The sequence below is a fragment of the Hesperophylax consimilis genome, chromosome 17 (genome assembly GCF_061612785.1).
Source record: "Hesperophylax consimilis isolate HC1 chromosome 17, BYU_Hcon_1.0, whole genome shotgun sequence".
Taxonomy (NCBI): domain Eukaryota; kingdom Metazoa; phylum Arthropoda; class Insecta; order Trichoptera; family Limnephilidae; genus Hesperophylax; species Hesperophylax consimilis.
In genome coordinates this window covers 182,662-206,232 of record NC_142852.1, presented here as the reverse complement: position 1 = coordinate 206,232, position 23,571 = coordinate 182,662, and the positions used below count along the sequence as shown (strand labels likewise).

Below are 23,571 nucleotides of genomic sequence, written 5' to 3'. Positions count from 1 at the left end.
GGTGTTTTTTAGGGGATATTTCCTCTTGTGCCACGAATGTTTTTCTCACTACTCATTTTGGACACTAAAACTGTGTTCCAAATCGAATAAACCACAATCAATTACGTATTTCACTCGTATTACACTCACCGCGCAGTACACGAAGCAAGCAGCTGATGCCTGGCGTGGCGTCATTGGCTAGAGAGAGAGGAAAAGAGAGAAGAGAGAGAGAGAACGTTCGTCAGTGGCTCCCTCACCTCAGTAAGCGACTACGCTGAGAGAGCGAACGGTGAGCGGTGAGCTGTGGTGGGGGTCCCGCACCCCCACCACCAAATGATCACGGTTTTTCGTGACGGTCATGAGTCGATTTTACTCCGGTCCTCGAAAATGCATGACGCGCGTAAAGAAGTTTCACTTAAATAATAATAACCGACATTATTTCAGAAAAGCCGTGAAATAACAGAATCGTTGGGAGACAGGAAGTGAAATGTCAGATAGACAAAAAAAGACAACCAGACGCGTGTTTTCTTGAGTGCATATGCCGGTACATACTTTATTCGGTTTGATAATATATTTCAAATGATAAAACATCTCCATCACTGTACAAAATTCATTTTTTGTCATTCTAAAAAATTAAAATTGAATAAACTATCAAATTGGCCTCGAATGAAAAAAACGTTTTTCTCGAGGCTCCATGCGTTCAAAGCATTTTACACTATTACCATTCAAAAAATGCAAGAACAAAAGGTGTCGAAACTGAGTAATAAACTGTTGGAATTCGTGTCTATCGCGAAAGTTTAATACTTCTTTGCTTTGTATATATAACCAGGGCCGTTAATACTTATGTATAACCCCAAGTACTCTCGTGTGTCCTCGGTAACCTGGTTGTGTTGGGTAGATCAATAATTAAACAAACATTTCGTATATATTCTTGTAAGTTCTTTGTAGGTTTCGATGAATACCTTATTTGTCATCCACCATATTTAGATAAAGGGCCGCTCTCCCAAAGAATTAGTACGGAAATAGTTTAACAATAGAACATGTTGAGCCTCGTGGGCTAAATTTGTATATCACACGCTACAAAAATAAAATTTAAATCGAATGAACTTGCATATGTCATTTTATAGTCTATGACTTTCATTTTGTCTATGATTAATCAGTATAACCTAAAAATTATTACTGACGCATGTTTTGTCGTTGCATCCTGGTTTTAAACTCTAATTCTACATAATAATCTTTACGCTGTTTTCCTAACGCAGTTAAATTTATCGTCCCTCGTGTTAGTTATTGGTAAGTTCTAATGCTGATATTTTCTTCAAATGCACAACTTCTATATGTCTATTGGCGCGTTTACATGTGAACCTGAACCTGTGTGAACACTCGAACCGCCGTTTGCAGTTGGTTTGTTTTTTTCTCACAGGAATACAGATAAAACCGCCGACCGAATTATTAAAACACCGTTGTTGGAATAATAATCATTCTGTCGGCGGTTCCAAATGTTGGGTGCGACCTAGTTTAACTTATGACGCCATATGACGTTTCGTTTGAGGAACGATTGAACTGTCAATTTGACGTCTACCCTTTTTTAAAAGCATATTCATGATCCAATATACAGTTACACCGGTTTATATAGAGATATTGTGGAAGTCGCCGTTAGATTTCCGTATTCCGACGATTGACGATGATTCTCTCAACCGATTTCAATCGTCTTATCTTCAATGTCGCTAGTATATCCTTATTTCAAGGATATCCTTATTTGAAAATTATTGTACTGTAGACTCCAATGCTAGGCAAACTATTAAACCTAAGAAAAATATTCAAAGCTCATACAAATTGGAGTTCCGTTAAAACTAAGTTCTGTTTTAGGAAGTTTCATATATATTTTCTGTGCACAACAGGGCCATGGATCTACTTAATCCAGAGAATGTATCCATCAAGACGGAACCAGTGCCCCGGGAAGACAATGGAGGTGAAATGCCTTATACGGATATGGATTTCGACCTCCCAGATGTAAAGAAGGAATGTGTGCAGAATGTGGAGAGTACTCGGACAGCCAGTAAGTTGCATTGCACATTATTTATGAAATGTAGGGTTTTCTAATAAGAGGTGTTATTTTGATATTCAATCGTAAAAGATCAATGGTTTCGTTGCTTGTGTGAAACGTAGCGCCGTCTTGTTGAAACTAAACGCTGTCCAGATCAATACCATCCAATTCCGGCCATGAAAAATCATTAATCATCTCTCGATAGCTTAATGGTTCTTGGTTTGGTTTTTTCATGAGCCCCAGATGCGACAATTTTGCTTGTTGATTTGAAACGGTTATCTTTATACATGTCTTTTGTATAAAGATAACCAGTTTGGCTTACGGAAGAGTATGGGAACCGGTAATGCGGCATTAAAAATGATCACCTCAGTCGTAGAAGCTTTCGCTTTCTTTTGTCAGCATCTAGTGCTGACAAAAAAGCAATGGCTGTATTTTTAGAATTGTCCAAATCATTTTACACTGTATCCCATGGTTTACTCCTATAAAAACTGAATTCAATGGGTATTGTTCGTAAAGCTATAGATTGTGTCAAAACTTAGCTTGGAAGTAATCAAAGAGAGTAACGATTAATGGTCACATTAGTTCAAACAAATCAATTGTATATGGTGTTCTTCAGGGTAGTGTTCTAGTTCCAATTTTATTTTGTTAAATATTAAAGACATTCGTAAGCTGCCGTTTTCGGGTACTTCAGTTGTATTTGCAGATGAAACTATTTTGGTATTTGCTGGTGATACATGGGATAAAACTTATGCTAAGTGCGAGGCGGAATTGAGGGCAGTTGATCAAAACCTGTTAACCTTAAACATGACCAAAACAAAATATATTACTTTTAGCATTTCCTCAGTTAATCAGCCATCTTTGGACCGTTCCTTAAATATACGTTATTGTGTGCAGAAGTGTAATTGTCCACCCTTGGAAAGTGTAGACAATATCAAGTATCTTGGCTTAATAATTGATAGAAATCTAAAATGGAACAATCATATTACTATTTTAAAAAACAAAATAAGAAGATGTATTCCATCTATGTATGTATTATGTACTTAACTTATTTGATTAAATATAATTGTAAGCTGCTCATTTGGACGCAGGAATATGGGACCTAGTGATATGGGCAGCGGAGGATTTGTTTTTATCTTGCTTCGACTATTCATGCGCTTTGACATTACATTATTCTAGCTAGACATATAGACCTACCTTGATCCGGTTTTATTCCTCATTTTCATCAACGATATAACAAATTGCTTCGACGATGTCGAGGTATTGCTATTTGCGGATGGCATCACGCTATACAAAAAATACCTATGAAAATCTATGTCAAAAACTAGTAATGCGTACCGGCTACTGGTACTTGAATAGAATTTCATGTTAACGAGCGAATACAAAAAATATGTATCATTGATATATTTTTAATGAACTATCTCGCTAGAATATATAAATTATAATTTCCTATTAAATACTTTAAAACATTCATACTTTAGAAGACAGAGTCAAAATATCTGATTTAACTTTCTTATTTGAAATACTAACCCTCCAAATTAGACTGCTCCGAACTCCTGCAACTTCCAAACCTACACCTATCCACAAGAACAACTCGACACAGTGTGTATAATTTATACTGTTTATCCTAGATCTCTGGGAGGGTAGTGCAATCCCACGAGTTCCATTGTATGTAAAAAGTATTGTAGATTAATAATATATATAAAATATAGCAGAGTAGAAGAATAAAATAATACTTAAAAATAAAAAAAGTTTTTTAGCACAGATTTGTATCTTCTTCTTTCGTATGGTGGGGGGTCAGAGGGGGACATCTAGATCTGCGAGCCATTTTAGGGCCTCAGGCGTCGCCATGTGAACCTCATCAATCCCGCCGGGGAATGAATGGAGCGGGCATTCGTTGACCACATGTTCGGTAGTCTGCACCGCACCACATTCACACATCGCCGACTCTTTAAGGCCCCATCTGTGCATCATGTAGGCACAGCGGCTATGGGAGCACCTTAACCTATTGATGGCGGACCAGGTTTTGCGAGGCAGTGAGAACCCAGGCTGTCTCTCGGTGGGGTCATGTATGAGATGGGCATTTCCCACGTTGGCCGTTTGCCACTCAAGTTTCCACCGATCTTCTGGGGTGAGAGGTAGTCGGAGGAGCCTCTCTCCTTAATAAGAAATCCACCTTTGATCGAGAGGTTCCCTCAATATTCAGGGACAATATTTACAGATTTGTATTACATCGGGAGTTGTCTTCATTTCTTGTAAATAGGATCCTGCCAGAAGTGCTTTTTGATTAATGTTTGGAATCCGGGAACGCGCCATTCATCAAACATCTCAGTGGCACTGCAGTACCAGGACAATCCAAAAAGCATTCGAACTTCCATTATTTTTAGAGATGCTTTTTTACAGTCGGTCCACAGCTCCGAGGCATATAAGCTGGTGCAGTACGCATTACAAAGTTGCCTTTTTGGTTCTGTGTGTTGAATCTTCGAGAAATCATGTTTGCACTAATGCACAGTGATCTTCTCTGTCGCCCGATATCCTCTTCATCATTGAGCTTTGCTGTGACGTGTCCTAGGTATTTGACCTCAGCCTTTTCTATGATTTCGTGTCGTTTACGCTGATAGGTAATACTTTTGTAGAGCATGTGTCCAACTTGAATACTACTGTGGCGTCGAGAATTATCCAGATTAAATAATTAATAATAAACTGCTACTTGCTACTTAGGTACGTACTTGCTACTTGCATCGTTAAATCGTAAACAAAGTAATCTACGTACTACGAGACCTACCTGTTTCAAGTATCTACTCGCGACAATAATACTGCATTATTTATTGTTTTTGTGTTTAATTCGTAGAACTCCATTTAATTTTTTTAATAAATTTAATTTTAGATTAAATTTGATAATATTATTATTAAGTTCTGCAAGTGTTTTAGTTTTTTATTATTGTGACAGCTGTTTCGGCTTACAAGGCCATTTTCAAACTTATAAAAACGTCGTCTCAATGTGGACTAACCACAGTTTGAAAATGGCCTTGTAAGCCGAAACAGCTGTCACAATAATAAAAAACTAAAACACTTGCAGAACTTAATAATAATATTATCAAATTTAATCTAAAATTAAATTTATTAAAAAAAAAAAAAAAAAAAAAAAAAAAAATAATACTGCAGTTCGTCTGGGATACTACGAGAACTCGCCAGAAGGTTCGAGTCTACGGCCTATGCATAATCGCCGCACTATCGAAGGTTCACGAAACACACAGTCTGTGCGAGTGCCTAGAATTTAGTTGCCATCCACCTACCTACTGCCGCCGTCGGCCGAGTAGTATAAATAAGCCCGACGCAGCGAGTCAGTCAGTCATCAGTTATCAATCTGCCGCCAGTGGATAAATCTCACGAGTGACGATCGGCGCGTCCCGCGCCCTGCGAAGGACACGTACCCGGCTTCGCCCGTATCATCATGGACTCTATCGGGACATCATCTTAGCGCCTCGGCCATGTCCATGGCCAGCGCTACAACGGATTACAAGCGCCCTGGTTCCAGTGTCTCTGACCAGCGCTTCTTCCACGCTACCATGACCACCACGAGGACACGCAGCATCCTCACTGGTCTACATCGCTCCCGTTCAACCGCCTACAAGGTCCATCGCACTTTCGACAGTCTCGTCAGCACTGGAGTGCCTGAAGACCTACGTTCTTCGCCAGTGCCTGACCTACATCGAGTCCCGGTCACCAGCGCCCGGCGTCGACTCACTGACCCGCGCTTGACCAGCACATCATCAGCCAGCATCCGGAGTATTCATCATCTGTCCTACATCATCTCCTCGTCACGGCAACTGACTCAATAAACACATGTGACCTTCACAACACTTCTTTCATTTCGTGCCTCACCACCTGATCACCAAACTACTAAGACAGATTTAGTTGGATTGTACACCATGTTATGTTCAGCGGCATATTTTACTCATATTTTTAGCAGTTTTCTCATGGTTTTAATAGTTGGCGTTAAAATGAACATGTCATCTACATATGTAGTTTTATTTACGCATATTTTTCCCATACCTACGTTTGCCGAAGTGAGTTTATAGCTAAATTCATTCATATAGACGTTAAATAGAATCGGTGACGAGCTTCCCCCCTTGTCTGACGCCGCACCACATTCCGCATTCACTGGTGTTGACATTTTATTTTTCCAGATAACTTGGTTCTCTTGTTGATGATGTCAGACTTGTTAATTATTGAAGCCGGCACATTCCTGTCTTTTAGTTTTTCCAAAGCAGTGCATGAGGTACCCGGTCCAGGGCTTTACTCAAATCTAGAAAACACGCATATACCGTTGTTTTTCTTGCCTTGTAAATATTCGATACTTTGTTTCAAGCTGAATATTCCCATATCTGTTGACTATTTAGATTTTAAATCGAATCGGTTGTCAGACGTAAATAGTTTGTCCTCTATGTGGGTTTGTATAACTCTTTCAAATATTCTGGATATTATGTGGCAAGAGATATCGGTCTATAGTTGGAAGCACTGAATATATCTTCTTGACTGGATTTATCTAATGGTATTATGGAAATTGGTAGTGAGACAATGCAAGATAAAGATGTTGTAGGTCACTGTGTTTATTGAGTCAGGATAATACATTTATTGAGAGTCAGTTGCGGTGACGAGGTGATGATGTAGGACAGATGTTGAATACTCCGGTTGCTGCGATGATGTGGTGGTCAAGCGCGGGTCAGTGAGTCGACGCCGGGCGCTAGTGACCGGGACTCGATGAAGGTCAGGTACTGGCGAAGAACGTAGGTCTTCAGGCACTCCAGTGCTGACGAGACGGCCAAAGGTACGGTGGACCTTGTAGGCGGTTGAACGGGCGTGATGTGACCAGTGAGGATGCTGCGTGTCCTCGTGGTGGTCATGATGCGTGGAAGAAGCGCTGGTCAGAGACGCTGGAACCAGGGCGCTTGTAATCCGAGTAGCGCTTGCCAGGGACGACGATCCGGACAAGGCGCTAGGTTGATGTCCCGGTAGAGTCCATGATGGTGCGGGCGAAGCCGGGTATATGTCCTTCGTGGAGGGGCACGGGGCCCCCCAGTTGTCACTCGTGTTGAGTGGAACGATGTGGAATGATGACTGACTGATGTACTTCGGTCCTCCACCGCTTATATACCTGCTGATTCCTTTGTTGTCTGCCACGGGTTGGAGTAGCGTCTGGACTTCGAATCCGCAGGACCGCTGACTTGGTTGTTTAGCACATGCCGTCTGGTTTATGATTTTGATGACGGAGCGGTGACATAACCGCTACAGTATTATAATTGAATATGTGTGTGTTGAAGAGTCTGTGTAAATAACGTTGCTAGAAGCGTGTATATTTTTTCTCCGGCATTTATAACATGTTCAATGCTTAGGCTATCATAGCCGGGAGATTTTCCAGCTTACATTAGTTTGACAGCTGTTTTGATCATATCTTCAGTAACGATTAGGTTTTCGTCCTCATCTTCACATGGTTTTTCTAAGGAGGTGGGTTCGTTTTTACTCGATGTTTTCGCAAAGTTGGTATGAAAATGTTAGCAATTTTGTTTAGCGTCCGATTCTCCTTCAAATCATCTCCTTCAAGTCCATTTTTATTTGTTCCGCTTCTTTTTGAAATTTTTAAAAATAACTTTGAATTTTCTTCTCAATATTTTTCTGTTTTCCGCCAAAAAAACCCGACCGAATTTTTTCATTTTCAATCAATTGCATAAGTGCATTTGATACTTCATAATGAATCGCTACATTGTCGTTCCATCCATTAATATGTTTGGGTGTGGTGCTATTATGTTTTCGTTCACTTTGGAGCACGTGTTTAGCGGCCGTTCGTAGTGACTCTACAATCCTCGCGTACAGTTTATATATGGCATATTTGTTAAGATTACTTTTGCATCCTTTCTTTTTAGAAAATTCGACACCAATGCTACAATTAATTCGATTTGTTAAGAATGATTCTGTAACAGAATAGGACTTGATCTGCGATGTATTATGTGCTCTCCATTTTACTGGACCCAAAGCTATCGGGGCTATTATTATAAGCGCAACTACATTGTCCATTTTCCGGCTTAGCGGTTTCACACACGGGAAACCAATACTTGGGTGATATTGACATGTTTATGTTAGCTTGGTGCATTTCATATTTAAGACCTATTCCAACCCTAATTTTGAAATTATAATTATTTTGTATTTGTTTTTCATGTTCAAAATGAATTATTTTGTAAAAGCCCCGCGGGCGTAAAATTATTTTTTTTGTTTTCACACACATGTTTCTGTTTTGTTGTTGCAGGTAGCATTAATGTGAATACTGTTTCAACCAAAGCGGAACCGGGACAACAAGAAGAATATGGTGGCGAAATTCCTTATACGGAAATTGACATTGACCTGACGGATATTAAAACGGAATGCTTAAATCAGTTTGATAGAATTACCCAGTCAACAGGTAAAACCGATTTTCTTTGTTCGAATGAAGAATTCGTGTTTTTTTTATTTTGACTTTCTATGATTTAACTGTGTTTACACTCAATATGTTATATTCCTAATCTTTTTTCTGACTTATTGACAGGTCTGATGATGCAACCCGTAAAAAAACGATTCTCCTGTCCCCACTGTAACTACTCCTGCTTTTACAAGTCAACATTAGAACCGCACTTGCGCATCCACACCGGAGATAAACCCTTTTCATGTGCCCATTGCAGTTATTCATGTTCTCAAAAGGGATCTTTGAAGGTACACATGATCACTCACAGTGGAGAAAAACCTTTTTCATGTCCCGAATGCAGTTATTCATGTTCTCGAAAGGGATCTTTGACGTTACACATGATTACTCACAGTGGAGAAAAACCTTTTTCATGTGACCATTGCAGTTATTCATGTTTCCAAAAGCAATCTTTAACGGTACACATGATGACTCACAGTGGAAAAAAACCTTTTTCATGTCCCGAATGCAGTTATTCATGTTCTCAAAAGGGATCTTTGAAGGTACACATGATCACTCACAGTGCAGAAAAACCTTTTTCATGTCCCGAATGCAGTTATTCATGTTCTCTAAAGGGATCTTTGAAGGTACACATGATTACTCACAGTGGAGAAAAACCTTTTTCATGTCCCGAATGCAGTTATTCATGTTCTCGAAAGGGATCTTTGACGTTACACATGATTACTCACAGTGGAGAAAAACCTTTTTCATGTGACCATTGCAGTTATTCATGTTTCCAAAAGCAATCTTTGACGGTACACATGATGACTCACAGTGGAAAAAAACCTTTTTCATGTCCCGAATGCAGTTATTCATGTTATCAAAAGGGATCTTTGAAGGTACACATGATCACTCACAGTGGAGAAAAACCTTTTTCATGTCCCGAATGCAGTTATTCATGTTCTCGAAAGGGATCTTTGACGTTACACATGATTACTCATAGTGGAGAAAAACCTTTTTCATGTGACCATTGCAGTTATTCATGTTTCCAAAAGCAATCTTTGACGGTACACATGATGACTCACAGTGGAAAAAAACCTTTTTCATGTCCCGAATGCAGTTATTCATGTTCTCAAAAGGGATCTTTGAAGGTACACATGATCACTCACAGTGGAGAAAAACCTTTTTCATGTGACCATTGCAGTTATTCATGTTTCCAAAAGCAATCTTTGACGGTACACATGATGACTCACAGTGGAAAAAAACCTTTTTCATGTCCCGAATGCAGTTATTCATGTTCTCAAAAGGGATCTTTGAAGGTACACATGATCACTCACAGTGGAGAAAAACCTTTTTCATGTCCCGAATGCAGTTATTCATGTTCTCTAAAGGGATCTTTGAAAGTACACATGATCACTCACAGTGGAGAAAAACCTTTTTCATGTCCCGAATGCAGTTATTCATGTTCTCGAAAGGGATCTTTGACGTTACACATGATTACTCACAGTGGAGAAAAACGTTTTTCATGTGACCATTGCAGTTATTCATGTTTCCAAAAGAGTTCGTTGACGGTACACATGATGATTCACAGTGGAAAAAAACATTTTTCATGTCCCGAATGCAGTTATTCATGTTCTCAAAGGGGATCTTTAACGTTACACATGATGACTCACAGTAGAAGAAAAGTTTTTGCGTGTTCCGAGTGTACTTATTCATGTTATCAAAAGAGATCGTTGACGGTTCACATGTTGACTCACACTGGAAAAAAAACCTTTTTCATGTTCCGACTGCAGCTATTCATGTTTTGTAAAGAAAACTTTGAATAGACATATGCTGACTCACAATGGATACAAATCTTTTTTCTTTCAATAAGAAAAATTGGGACTAATTCACTTAAAAACCTTGCTCTAAAGTAGCGATTATAAATCCTAGATATGAGGTTGCCACTGGACGTGGAATGCCTCTAAACATCATCTACAATGTCCTCAGGTCATAGGCTGATAATCCCGAACAAATTCTTGAATTTGTTTTTTGTTCATTAATATTTGACCGGTCGGTGGCCGAGTTGACATCGCGTTTGGGTCCCACCCAGGCGTAGTCATCACAACACAAGCAACATTTTCAGCTTATTGTGGTGGTAGTTGGAGATTTTCAAATATTGTCAGGTTATTCGTAACCCGGGAATATTTGTCTTTCTTTTTAAAAGTTTTAAATTTAAAAAATATGTGATCGTATGTATAAAGCAACCTACGCAATTTGATGAAGCAATCTGTACCGATATTAAAAAAACACTGTTCAACGCATTCTGCACCGGCCTGTATACGTGTGAGACACGGTGTCACTGCCGATTTTGCTCGATGGAACGACTCTGAATCCAATATGACACCTGTAGAATCGATAGAAGATACAGCAGCGCATCGACAATGTTCACGGAATTAGGGATAAAAGGATTTGCCGGCCTGATGAGACACCGGGTCACTGGAGCCAGGATGCGGCTAATGGCCTCCGCCAACACGTTGGTGACCGCAGCCTACCAGCACCAAGTGCCACTCCTGAGTGAGCGCTGGGCTCAAGCTCACTCAAGACCACGCCCTACATAGTAGTCCTTAATTGCCAATTTATTTTAATTTTTGTACTAAAATATAGAAATACTTATGGGATGTGTGGGATTGCACTAACCTCCCCACATCCTGGAATAAAAATGATTATTATTTGGATTATAAATAAGAGTAAATGAACCTCCTGAGCAAGGAAAGTAGCTCGAGTTCAAACAAATTATAGGTGATGAAAAAAAGGCTAAAATGTATCACGTCCATTTCAATAAAATATCTCTGTAAAGAATTTATCGACCTCTAACAAACCTAGTTAATCTGCCTATAACGAAAGCTTATTCCCCACAGCTCTCAAACAAAGCTATAAGTATTAGGTATATAGCAAAGACTAGATCTGTTTTTGATTTGTCTATTAAGTGGTGGTGAAAATTCATAGTAATAATTATCACTGATACTTCATTAGACTTAGGTATGCATTTTGAAAACATTGTCATAATTGTATTTGTTTTGTGTATATTGCTACCATTATAATATTATTACTTTTTTTATCAATTATAATTGTAGTTATTTCTTAAAATGACAAGGGAGGAATAATTTGCTTGTACAATTCGAGGTTATATTGCTAATTGAGTTATATAATATTTTTTGTTATTGATCCCTTAAAACATTTTACATTTATGTAATATTATAAGTTTTTCCTAATAATTTGAATTGTAATCATTGTAATTAAATATATGATAAATATAATCCCGTTAAGAACAGAGACGACCCAGGTTTGAATCCCACTTGCGACCGTTACCTTTTTATTTTCTGTGCCTGTTTCATATTTGTTTGGAGAGTTGTTGATATTATCTTCAGTCAAATGATTAAGTACAAATAAGAACCCCCCAATATGTCTTTTATTATTTATGTTCCTGCTATGTTTTTCTTTGCTTTTGTTTGTTGAAATAACCTCAAACTATTTAAAAAGAACACCAGAATTGCTTTCTTTAAGTACACAACATTACAATAAAAGCCGTGGAACACAAATATTATGTTGTGAAGAATGTGAAACGTCAGACTGATATAACCATAGACAATGGACGACACAAGTTTTGTTATAATTGAGCCTATGACGGTACCTACTTACGACTTGACTGTATGATAATAATAATGTCCAAAAGATGAAAATTAACTGTTTCTTATGAAACAAGGTTTTTTTTTTTATGTTCTTTATTCAGTAAAGTTTATACATTACAGTAAACGGGTAAATTTTTGGCCACCACACTAGGCACATGCCCGTGTTGTAGTGGTCAATTTTATGTTAAGTATAATAATACAAATTGAAAATAAGTTGAATGAAAACAGAATAATGTAAAAATAAAATAAAAAATTTATACATCTAAAACAAGTATGAAGTATAAAGGAATTAAAAATAATGCAAAATATCTACATAAGTTTAAGATATATGAATATAAAAAATAGGTGTGGAAAACAGAAAAATTTAAAATAATATAAAAAGTATATCAAAGAGAATACATATTATTGAATTAAAAATAATACAAGGAGCATGTTTCAAAAAAAAATTAAGAAAAAATAAAAAGAAAAAATACAAGTGCATTTGTGTAATTAAAATAGAATTAAAAATGTAGTAAAAATACAAGTACATTAAGTACAAGTGTATTTCTAAAAAAAGAATACAAATATAATATAAAATCAAAGAAAGTACTATTTGGTAAGAAAGTAGGGATAAGTTATATCTTGATGAGCGATTTGCATGTGCGTGTTATGGTAACATAGGTGTATAGATATATATCGGCAATTTTTGTGTAAATCCACGTTTGAGCTACGGCTAAGGATATGTACTCAAATATGGAATTTTTTTTTTTTTTTTTTAATATATATATATATATACACATACATATATATACATACACAGACATACATAAATGCATATATAAATACATTCATATACATCTATATATGAACACACACAAACGTAATGTGTATTCACATATATACATACATATACAGATACATGGTTAATTTTATTATAATGGTTTAGAAGTTAGGAACTCATGTATTCTTTAAAAAAGGCTCGTCCCCTTTCAGATATCCAGTTTTGGACACGTATAATAAAAAGGGATATAGTATTAGTAGATTTTATGTCCCTGTCCAACGCGTTGTATATTTTAGGGGCGATGTACCAGAATTGTCGTTGAGCGAATGTGGTTCTAGTTTTTGGGACCACGCATCCCAGATTTGATGAAAAGCGGGTGTTTACTTGGTGTTGAGGAGCCACTAACAAGTCATTTTTTCGTATGTAGCATAAGCTTGTCTTAATGAATAGCTGGCGAATATCTAAGACCCTAATTTTAGTAAATAGTATTTTGGAGGGATAGGTAGGATGACATTTAAATATAATTCTGAGGACTAGTTTTTGTACTGTAATTATTGGATTAATGACGGATTCTGCACAGCCACCCCATCCCAGAATACCATATGCTGCTATCGATTGAAAAAGGGCAAAATATACGCTTTTTAGAGTCGTTAGGTCTAAGATGGATCTAAGAGAGCAGAATATGTGGGAGAGTTTACGAAGTCTTTTTGTTGTTTCTTTTATATGGGTTTCCCAGCGTAGTTGGTCATCGATTATTATTCCCAAGTATTTAACTTCCTTTGAAGATTTAAGAGTTGAGCACGTGCATTGAATATTAGGTGAGGTTTGAGGAGTCTGTATGTTGAGTGAACACGAGTGGATGGTAGGTTTGGGGCAGTTATTGGGAAAGCTATGTTTGGGTATGGAAAACGTCATGTATTGTGTTTTGTCGATATTGAGTGTGAGGAGGTTTGTGTCTAGCCAATGCTTAACTTTTGTTAGGCCAATATTTGTTTTGTTTGTAACTGATTGCCATGTTTCATCTTCAAATATTAAGACTGTATCATCGGCAAATGAAATTATCTTGCCTCCAATATTCATAGTGCATAATGTGTTGATATATATGAGAAATAGAATTGGCCCTAGTACACTACCTTGAGGGACCCCATAGGACATGGATAATTTTTTGCTAATATATATTTTGTCAGAGTGGATAAGGGTTTGTTGTGTACGATTTGTTAAGTAGTTTTTAAACCATGTGTAGGCTATCCCTGTAATGCCGATCTGTTGAAGTTTTTTAAGTAGTAAAGGATGGGAAACCGTATCAAATGCTTTTGCGAGGTCAAGGAAAACAGCAAGTGGTTTGCGACCTTTGTCAAGATTTTGGGAAACAATTTTTGTGAGAGCAGCTATTGCATCAGAGGTATTCCTCCCTTTGCGGAAGCCATATTGGTTATCCGATAGTATTTTATTATTTTCAAGGAACTTGCAGAGTCTATGTTTCACCGCCTTTTCTATAATTTTAGAAATAGTGCTGAGTAATGATATCGGTCGATAATTATTAACAGATAATTTATCACCTGTTTTGAAGATAGGGATTATTGTGGCCTGTTTTAAAGAGTTAGGGAATATTCCAGTTTTAAAGCTTAAGTTGATTATGTGTTTAAGAGGTGGGGCTATAAATTTTTGAATGTGTTTGATAATTTTTGTTGAAATTTGATCTTTCCCGGCAGAGTTACTGTTTTTAAGAGATGAGATAAGTTCTATTATTTCTAGTTCAGTGGTGGGAGTGAAGTGAAAAGGGTTATAGCTGAGATTATTGACATGTATATTTTTTGCAAGATCTTTCTCCGAGACGTTGTTTTGGTCTAGAATATTTTTTGCTAATTTATGTCCGATATTGGAGAAAAATTGATTGAAATGGTCGGATATTTTTTCAGGTTCGGAATTGACATGAGTTGTTTGGTCTTCTATGTTAATTTTAACAATGGGTGAGTCGATTTTATGAATATTGGCTATATCTTTTATGATATTCCAAATTTTTTTTTTGTCATCAGTAGCTTCACTGATTTGTTTTTTGTAGTAATCTCTTTTAACACTGTTAATAATTTTTTTGCAGTTGTTTCTATAATGTTTATAAAATATGAGTGAATCATAATCATTGGGATTTTTTCTACAGAAGTTATGAATCTTGTCACGTTTTCTGATACAGTGAAGAATACCTGCAGTGATCCATGGTTTGAGTTTTGTGTCGGATTGTTTTTTTTTACTTTTTGTGTATGATGTTGCATCGGCCAAGTGGTTTTGTATAGTATTTGTAAATATTTCGCATGCAGAGGTGGTATCGGTACAAGAATAGACAAGTTCCCAGTTTTCTTTAGAGACATTATTTAGGAGAATGTCATAGGAAATTTTTTTTTGAGGGAGAGTATTTTGAGGTAGTTTGTGAATATTTTGGTTGATGGAAGTGATGGTTGCATAGTGATCTGTGACAGTTGACTGATATACAATGGATTTGCTGTCTAGTTTACTCTTAACAAAGACGTGATCTATACAACTACTAATGTTTGAATCTGATTCTCTGGTTGGGGCTGTGACGGCTGGGAAATATCCTAATAAAGTTAGTGTATTTAGGTATTCATTCGCTTGGGGATGCATTCTGTTGATTATGTTAATGTTGAGATCACCAATAAGATAGGTGTTTTGGCTGTGTTCTATATTTGTTAAGATTTCATGCAGAGATTGTATGAATGGGGTTATATTATGTGTGCTTGGGGATCTGTATACAGTAACGATTGTTATATGATTATCAAGTTGAATTTTAAGACAGTTTGCGTTCTTAATTGTGACCTCTTTGACTGAATGTATGATGTGGTTTTTAATGTAAACAATAACGCCATCATTTTGAGTTTGGTTTTGGAGTGTATTATAGTGATTGTAGTTTTTTATCGTTTTTGGGACGAAATTTTCTTTAATCCAGCATTCGCTCAGAACAATTACATCGAAATCTGAGGCAAGGTGAGTGAGAAGAATTAAGAGTTCATCAAAATTATGGTTTATACTTCTTATATTCATAGAGAATATCGTAAGGGTAGAGTTCACTAGTAATAATTGACGTACTACTTCAGTGTCATTAGTAGTTGTATATGGAATCGGTGTTATGTTGTCTAGTAAGTCTGTTATGTCATCCATTATTTGATTTTTTGTTTTGTATTAAATTTAACGTTATTGATTTTGACAGTAGATTACTGGAAATAGGTGATTGTATTGAGTTATTTGATCGATTAAAAACAATGATGGGGTACATGCTTTTGTTAAATATCTTTGGGCTAGAAAAATCCAATAATATGTTTTTTGTAACAGAGAGTATCAAGTAATATATAGATGAATATATAACAATATACAGGAGAATCAAGTAAAATAAAAGTATACCAAAGGATGAAAATTGATCATAAGTTATTTGGTGAGGGAGATAAAAGGTTTTTGGTTTTTTCATTGATAAGTATTGTGTTGAGTTATTTGATCGATTAAAGACAATGATGGGGTACATGCTTTTGTTAAATATCTTTGGGCTAGAAAAATCCAATAATATGTTTTTTGTAACAGAGAGTATCAAGTAATATATAGATGAATATATAACAATATACAGGAGAATCAAGTAAAATAAAAGTATACCAAAGGATGAAAATTGATTATAAGTTATTTGGTGAGGGAGATAAAAGGTTTTTGGTTTTTTCATTGATAAGTATAACGGGCGTCCCAACGTCTTTGCGTACATATACTTGTCCCCCTCTGGTCCAGGCAAACTTAAAAATATTGTCTCGTATAGCCTTACGTGCAAGAAACCAATGATGTTTAGCCCGAAATGTCAAGTGTTCATTGATGTAAATCTGGGAGCTCTTTCCTGCCATTCCTATGATATTTGTGTTTAGTTTATCCTCCCGATTTGCAGATCGCTTGTTAAATGTTTTTATGTCATTTAAGAAGATGTCACGGTCATCGTTTGTTTTGAATCTGAGGATTATCGGCCGTTGTAAATCTTTGTTGGTTTTTTGTCCAGTACGGTAGGCTGCTTCCACGTTTTTCACTTCTGTTCCGGCATTTGTAATTTTTTGGATATTGAAAATAACATTTTTTAAGTCTTCTCCGCTTATTTCCGGGATTCCTCGTATTTCTACGTTTTTCGACCTGTTTTCCCTGTCTAAATTTTCAAATTGTCCTTCTATTTGCTCTAAGCGCGCTTCAAGATCACAGTTTTTTTTTTCAAGTTTTTTGTTTATATTCTCGAGTTCGTGGACTCGAAGTAGGATATCCTCGTATTGTTTACTCATTGCTGAGATTGTGGCGAGAATTTGGGTGTTTTGGTCGAATATTGCGTTTTGTTTTAATAGTAGTTCGTTGTCCAAAGTTGAGGCACCGCTGGCAGTGACATTGAAAGCCGGAGTGTCAGATAGGCATTTCTTGCATTTAATTTGGGCGCGTCGTTCTTTAGTGAGTCGACGGTATGAGGTCTCTGCCACTCCGCTGCAGTGCAAATGGAATATTCCCTTGCACACGGCGCAGGTAAATACGGACTCGTCGGAGAGAGTGGGTTCTGAACAGGCTTTGCAATTATTCATGTTGTGGTTATGTGGTTAGTTAGGTGGTAAAGTTGTCCTTGCGCCTGTTGGCAGGCAAAATTCGTAACACGAGTGATAAATTTTGAGTAGTATTGAAGACCGCTGAAGAACTAAATTCACTTTTATATTGGGTTAGTAAATGATCCAATGTGCACTAAAAACTTTGATTTCTATTATTTATAAAAATAACAAAAAATATATTATTTTGATGTTTATAAACACTGTCACCATCTACTGGGCAATAGTTGAATTAAAAATATTTTCCTTCGCAAGTTTGCAAGCGTTGCCATCTATTGATTCGTAGGCGTAACTCAGTTTATTTTATAAATTTTATGTATGTAGGTATTTACTGACATCTATTGACTAGTAGATTAAATATGTCATATGTAGGTAGTGCAACCAAATAATATGTTAAAATCTCGGTTTTTTAATTTTTTGTAATGAGTTTCTATTAAGAATGCGATTCAGTACATACATAAAATCAGTTCCAGAATTTCCGCCGCACTATGATGCACAGATACACAAGTTATATGTATAATGTTTACATTAAACTTTTGCGCTTTATTTCACTATTTTATACGGAGCAAAATTATACTTGACGTCTGTCCTTGACTTGTCAATAATGATTGATGACCTTGACTTGTCAATAATGGTTATTAGTTTTGAACAGACAGCAATTTTACTATCTCAAAACAAAAGCATGTAGGTACACATAGTTTCCTATAACACATACTAGATGGCGCTAGGTGTATCATTTTAATTATTTTATTGTCAGATTAATGCCACCACATAACAAAATAATAATAATACACAAAAATAAATATAAGGTATGCAACATTACAATACCTATTTTGTTCATAAATTGATAATGTTTAATTTTGCCTAAACTCTTTATTAGCATGTTTGCTGGCATTACAAAGGTATTTAAATATTTAAAATTAATTAATTTATTTGCAACAGCTTCCCTTATAAAATTAAATTTGACATCAATATGCTTACTACGTCTATGATAAACACAATTCTCACAAAGTTTTATAGCACTTTGGCTATCTTTATACAATATAAAAAGTATATTACCTCTACTTTGTATTTCACTTGACAGGTTTTTTAAGAATATAGCCTCCTTACTTGCTTCGCAAGCAGCCATGTATTCGGCTTCTGTGCTTGATAAAGCGACAGTTTGTTGTTTCTTTCTTTCATGAGGTAACAACCTGCATAAATAAAACAATATCCAGTGAACGACTTACGATCTAAATTATCTGATACCCAATCAGCATCAGCGTAACCAACTATGTCTAATTTTTTTTATTTTTTTTTTATATATTATACTTAACACTCTTGGCATGCTTCCAATATATTCCAGTGTTACAGTTATTGAATTGGCTTAGATAACTAACACAATATGAATTATCAGGTCTGGTTAGAACAGAGAGAAACATTAAACTGGGGAACTTTGAATGTAAATTTTCTCCTTTTCAAGCTTTAAATTGTGACAATAAAGAGGATGTAACATGCTTCGTTTATCCAATTCTTGTACCTTCATTCATCTTAACAATCAAATACCATCTTGTGTGAGGTGGGTAGCAATAAAATAATTTAAGAAAGACACAAAATTATCATTTATTGGCAAAGAACAAAACATCGACTATTTAAGGTATCCAGAACTCTCTATAAATTTAGAATTGATATCATTATCTCAAGGTGTGTGCAAGGAGTCCCTCCAGATGATTGTGTTTCTTTGCTCGCTCTCCGTTTGGTACTGATTGCCCCGGTGACCGCTCGTGGCGCTGGTAGCTAACGAACCACCATAGACGGCAAAACCATAGATAGCTAAGCATTTTAATTTTAATTTTTTGCCAACTCATTTTTAAATATTTCATTAGTACAATTAAATGTGAAAAAATCATCAACAAATAATGCCACAAATATATTTTAAGTTCCAGATGATTTAACAAATTAATAATGCTCATTCATTGACTCTATTATACCAGGCCCGTGTTGACTGTTTAGGTCCATAAATGGCCCTTTTTAATTTCAAGACTTTATTTAAAGTAAATATTGAAGACAATATTAGTGATTTCTAAACGAAAATCCGAAACAGAAAAATCAGAAAAGCAAAACGGTCACATCTGGGACAAGAAAAAAAGAAAAAGAAAAAAAAAGAAAAAAAGACCGTTTCCTTTTCTGATTTTTCTGTTTCGGATTTTACGTTTAGAAATCACTTATATTGTCTTCAATATTTAAATATTACAATTTGAGGTTTTACTCAATAAAGTTATTCCGAAAAATAAATATTTTATTTAAAGTCTTCAGGTAATTGCATGAAGACAGTTTCATCTAAATTACTATTCAAAAAAGCCGTGCCTACATCTAAATGAGTTATATTAAGATCTAAGTTAACACTAATAGCAAATAACAATTTTGTATTTGATCACTGGAGAAAAAGTGTCTTTATAGTCTATGCCTTCCCTTTGGGTAAAGCCTTTTGCAACTAGTCTAGCCCTATATCTCACTGTGTTATCACTATTTAACTTCTTTTTATATGTTATAAAAAAGAGTTAAATTTTTTTTTTCATATATAAGGTATACATGACCAATTATGAACCTTAATATTATATTTTGCAAAATATGTATGTATTAATGTAACCCATATGATGTATATTAAAATAATAAAAAAAAAAAAAAAAAAAAAAAAAATGTACCCACTTGGTTTGTCAATCAACTCCCAAGCTTCGTTCTGATGGAACGATTGAAGTTCTTCTTCGATGGCTTTGTTCCATTCTTCTCGTTCTGGTCCTCTCATTACATCCTCATATATGTAAGACAATGCTCTGACATATATTACTGAACCCATACCTTTCTGGTGGCCTTATAGTCCTCTTTTCCATGTGGAAAATGACCTTCTGCAGATTTTCTGTCTCGTCATGATTTGACTTACTGTCACAGAATTCATCCGAGTTGGAGGTACTTAATGTATCATCTGGTGCATATGTAATATCATCATCATATGTCATATCTGTCCTTTCTGTTGGGTTCTCGTTCTGTACCGAGTTGGAGGTAATTAATGTATCATCTGGTACATATGTAATATCATCATCATATGTCATATCTGTCCTTTCTGTTGGGTCACAAGTAAAATCTTCACTCGTCCGAGTATCTTCTCCCATTTCTTCACTCGGAACAGTTTCAATTTGTTTTTTTCCATGATAACAACATATCTGCTGGTGATAATACGATTTTTCTTCGGATTGTAAAGCCTATAACCCTTGGTGTTCTCTGGGTAACCAATCAAAATATGTTCTTCAGCCGTTCTGCCCCATTGAGTCCTCTTTGCTTTTGTAATGTGGACCATCACATCACATCACCGAACTGCCAAATATCCGAAGATGGCCGAGATCTGGATTTTTACCACTCCATAGCTCATAAGGTGTGTTTTTGTAATTCTGATGCCAAACTTCTGTTTCGTAAGTAGAGACTACAGTATTCGCACTGCGGGGACATTCGAGGTTTAGCTTCGTTCTTTAAATGTAGAGTCGTTCATGAAAAAAAATTAGAGTCCATGCTAGTGCCCTGAAGGGGTAACCATAAGTTACCTATACCGGGGCGGGTAAGTGGTGGGATCCTCGAATGCAGTATTCGCTGCTTTAGCCCAAAATGGTTTTTTGATGATAATGATCGTTACTGAACCACTTTGGATAGTGGTTCAGTAACGATCTCATTAAAATAATTAGAGACAAAAAATAGCTCATAAAATCTACAAATCAACACGCGATCCTATTGATTACGCTAAATTTAACGAACTCAGAAAGTCTACCAAAATAATTTCCAAGTTATGTTACAAACAGTGCATCGACTACTGTGAAGAATTGGCTCTTGTCAACCCCCATAACATCTTTAAATTTTCAAAATTACTTAACAACAATGACTCCGGTATTACCTCCAACATGTATATAGATAACAAAACGGCCGATAATTCCCAAGAAGTTGTTAATCTGTTTGCTGAATTCTATGCTAAGTGTAAGGCTTTCGACAAAGTCTCACATAAAATGCTTATAAACAAACTTAGATCCCTAGGTATAAGCTACCTTGTTAATAAGGAACGAGGGGTTTACATAGGCTTAGGCAGCTCAGCGTAGAGACATGATAATCTAATTCATTCAGGAAGGGTCGGCAAACTGCCTTTATACGGGAACTAATTCAACAATCCAGACTACACTTCTCTCGTCAAATGAAACTCCAATTGGGATGATAAATGGTTGTATTCACAGGCAACAGGTACATTGTATGACACAAATGAGGACACAGTTAACATCCTAAATTATTCCCTGGCTGTTAGAATTGAACAATCTCTCTCGTATTTAGTTCTGGCTGGCAAGCTTGTTTAACATACATTACAAGAAAGGCACATAATGGGGAAATGGTTAAGTAACATGCTTACATGAGCCGTTCCGGGTGTTGCAAGAGTTGAGAGACCCTGGTGGCGTTACTCACAGTCATGGCGGAGTATTAACCATGCTTACATGAGCCGTTCCCGGTGTTGCAAGAGTTGAGAGACCCTGGTGGCGTTACTCACAGTCATGGCGGAGTATTAACCATGCTTACATGAGCCGTTCCGGGTGTTGCAAGAGTTGAAAGACCCTGGTGGCGTTACTCACAGTCATGGCGGAGTATTAACCATGCTGGTGCTCTTTCATACGCTAAAAGAAAAACAACCACACATGTCGTCAAGGACGAACTAGCGTTCGTGAGCATTTTCGTAGCAAAACTGCCCACACATGGTTAAATTATACATTTTGGACTTACCCCAAGACTGACCTGTATCCGCTATCATAATCTACACTACGAGAGCGAGTCACTAAGTCTCCTATTACCGAACACTGTGTTTTGCTTAATGGCGAAGCGACGGAACGTCCCCCCGACTCCATCCATCGGCTGACGTGACCCCGTGATGCGTGGATCGGGCCTCCGAAACGGCAGAAATATATCTCCCGGCCGCATCCACGATCTCCAACTAATAATGTGTGCGTATCCGGGTTCTGAGGATACTGCAACTTATGCCAGTAGCTTTCTCTCGGCCGCCGGCTACGTGCGGTTGGAATTCCAAACATCAAACGTCCAAAAGAACGAGATTCCCGCTTGACGGTTTTACGTAGCCTGAATTTGCAATTGAATATAAATTTAATCTTTCGCCGGATGGATCATTTATTTATGGATTACCGCTGTCGGCTGATTACCGGATTACGATTGTCGCGTGGTTCGCCCGTACACTATTTCTTCCAAAGAAATCTCCATTACCCACATCGGGAATGGTTGTTTTACTGGTTGCGGAAACGAATCCCGTCGTGCCCGAATCAAACTCGCACTCGACGGTACAAAAAAGGAATGGAATCCATCCATAGATAATAACTAGATTAGAGAAACGAGGAAGATAGATGTGATGATGCAGAAAAAAATAATTAATAAAATATAAAAACAAAAGGAATCTAGCCCTGCATCATAACAAGTCATACCAACTGTCTGCGTCTAATTTTAGGTTCGCGGGTCTTTTGAATGCATTAGGGAGATCTACTACGTGACAACCTTCACAAAAGAAAAATATCAGTAAAAATCAATTCACATTTTTCACATGAGTTTGAAATCTTCATCGGAGTCCCACAGGGGTCACATCTGGGCCCAGTGCTATTTTCCTTGTTTATCAACAACATAACTACCATCTGTGATGGAGTTATGATACTTTTATTTGCGGATGATTTAAAAATGTACAAAACAATAACTAATCATAATGACTGTAGCGTATTGCAATCAAATCTCGTGAAGCTACAAGAGTGGTGCACCCTCAATGAACTGTTTCTCAATATTGAAAAATGTCAATCAATAACTTTTACCAGAATCAAAAATCCCATTAAATATCAATATGGCATCAAAAAAAATTTCCTAAAAAGAGTAAAACAAATTAAGGATCTAAGTATATTAATTGACAGTAAATTAACTTTTTATTTTTATTTTATTTAAACGCCCATAGGGCTTTTACCTATAATTATTTATATCTTTATTTTTTAAGTTATTCAGATTGCATTAAAAAATATCAG

The 23,571-nt window shown here is 36.5% G+C and overlaps 1 protein-coding gene across 1 annotated transcript; it reads left to right on the top strand.

The window, feature by feature from the left end:
* The first annotated feature begins 1,160 nt into the window (after window positions 1–1,160).
* On the top strand, window positions 1,161–16,931 carry LOC149415707 (uncharacterized). Its single transcript, XM_089641647.1, has 4 exons — window positions 1,161–1,269; window positions 1,878–2,035; window positions 8,325–8,477; window positions 16,924–16,931. The coding sequence occupies exons 2-4, from the start codon at window positions 1,882–1,884 to the stop codon at window positions 16,929–16,931; spliced, it is 315 nt and encodes a 104-aa protein (XP_089497773.1). The 5' UTR covers window positions 1,161–1,269; window positions 1,878–1,881.
* The last annotated feature ends 6,640 nt before the right edge of the window (window positions 16,932–23,571 follow it).

Coding starts and splice junctions, on each gene's coding strand:
- LOC149415707 (XM_089641647.1), top strand. CDS start 1,882: ATGGATCTACTTAATCCAGAGAATGTATCCATCAAGACGGAACCAGTG. Junction 2,036..8,324: donor GGAGAGTACTCGGACAGCCA/GTAAGTTGCATT, acceptor TTGTTGTTGCAG/GTAGCATTAATGTGAATACT.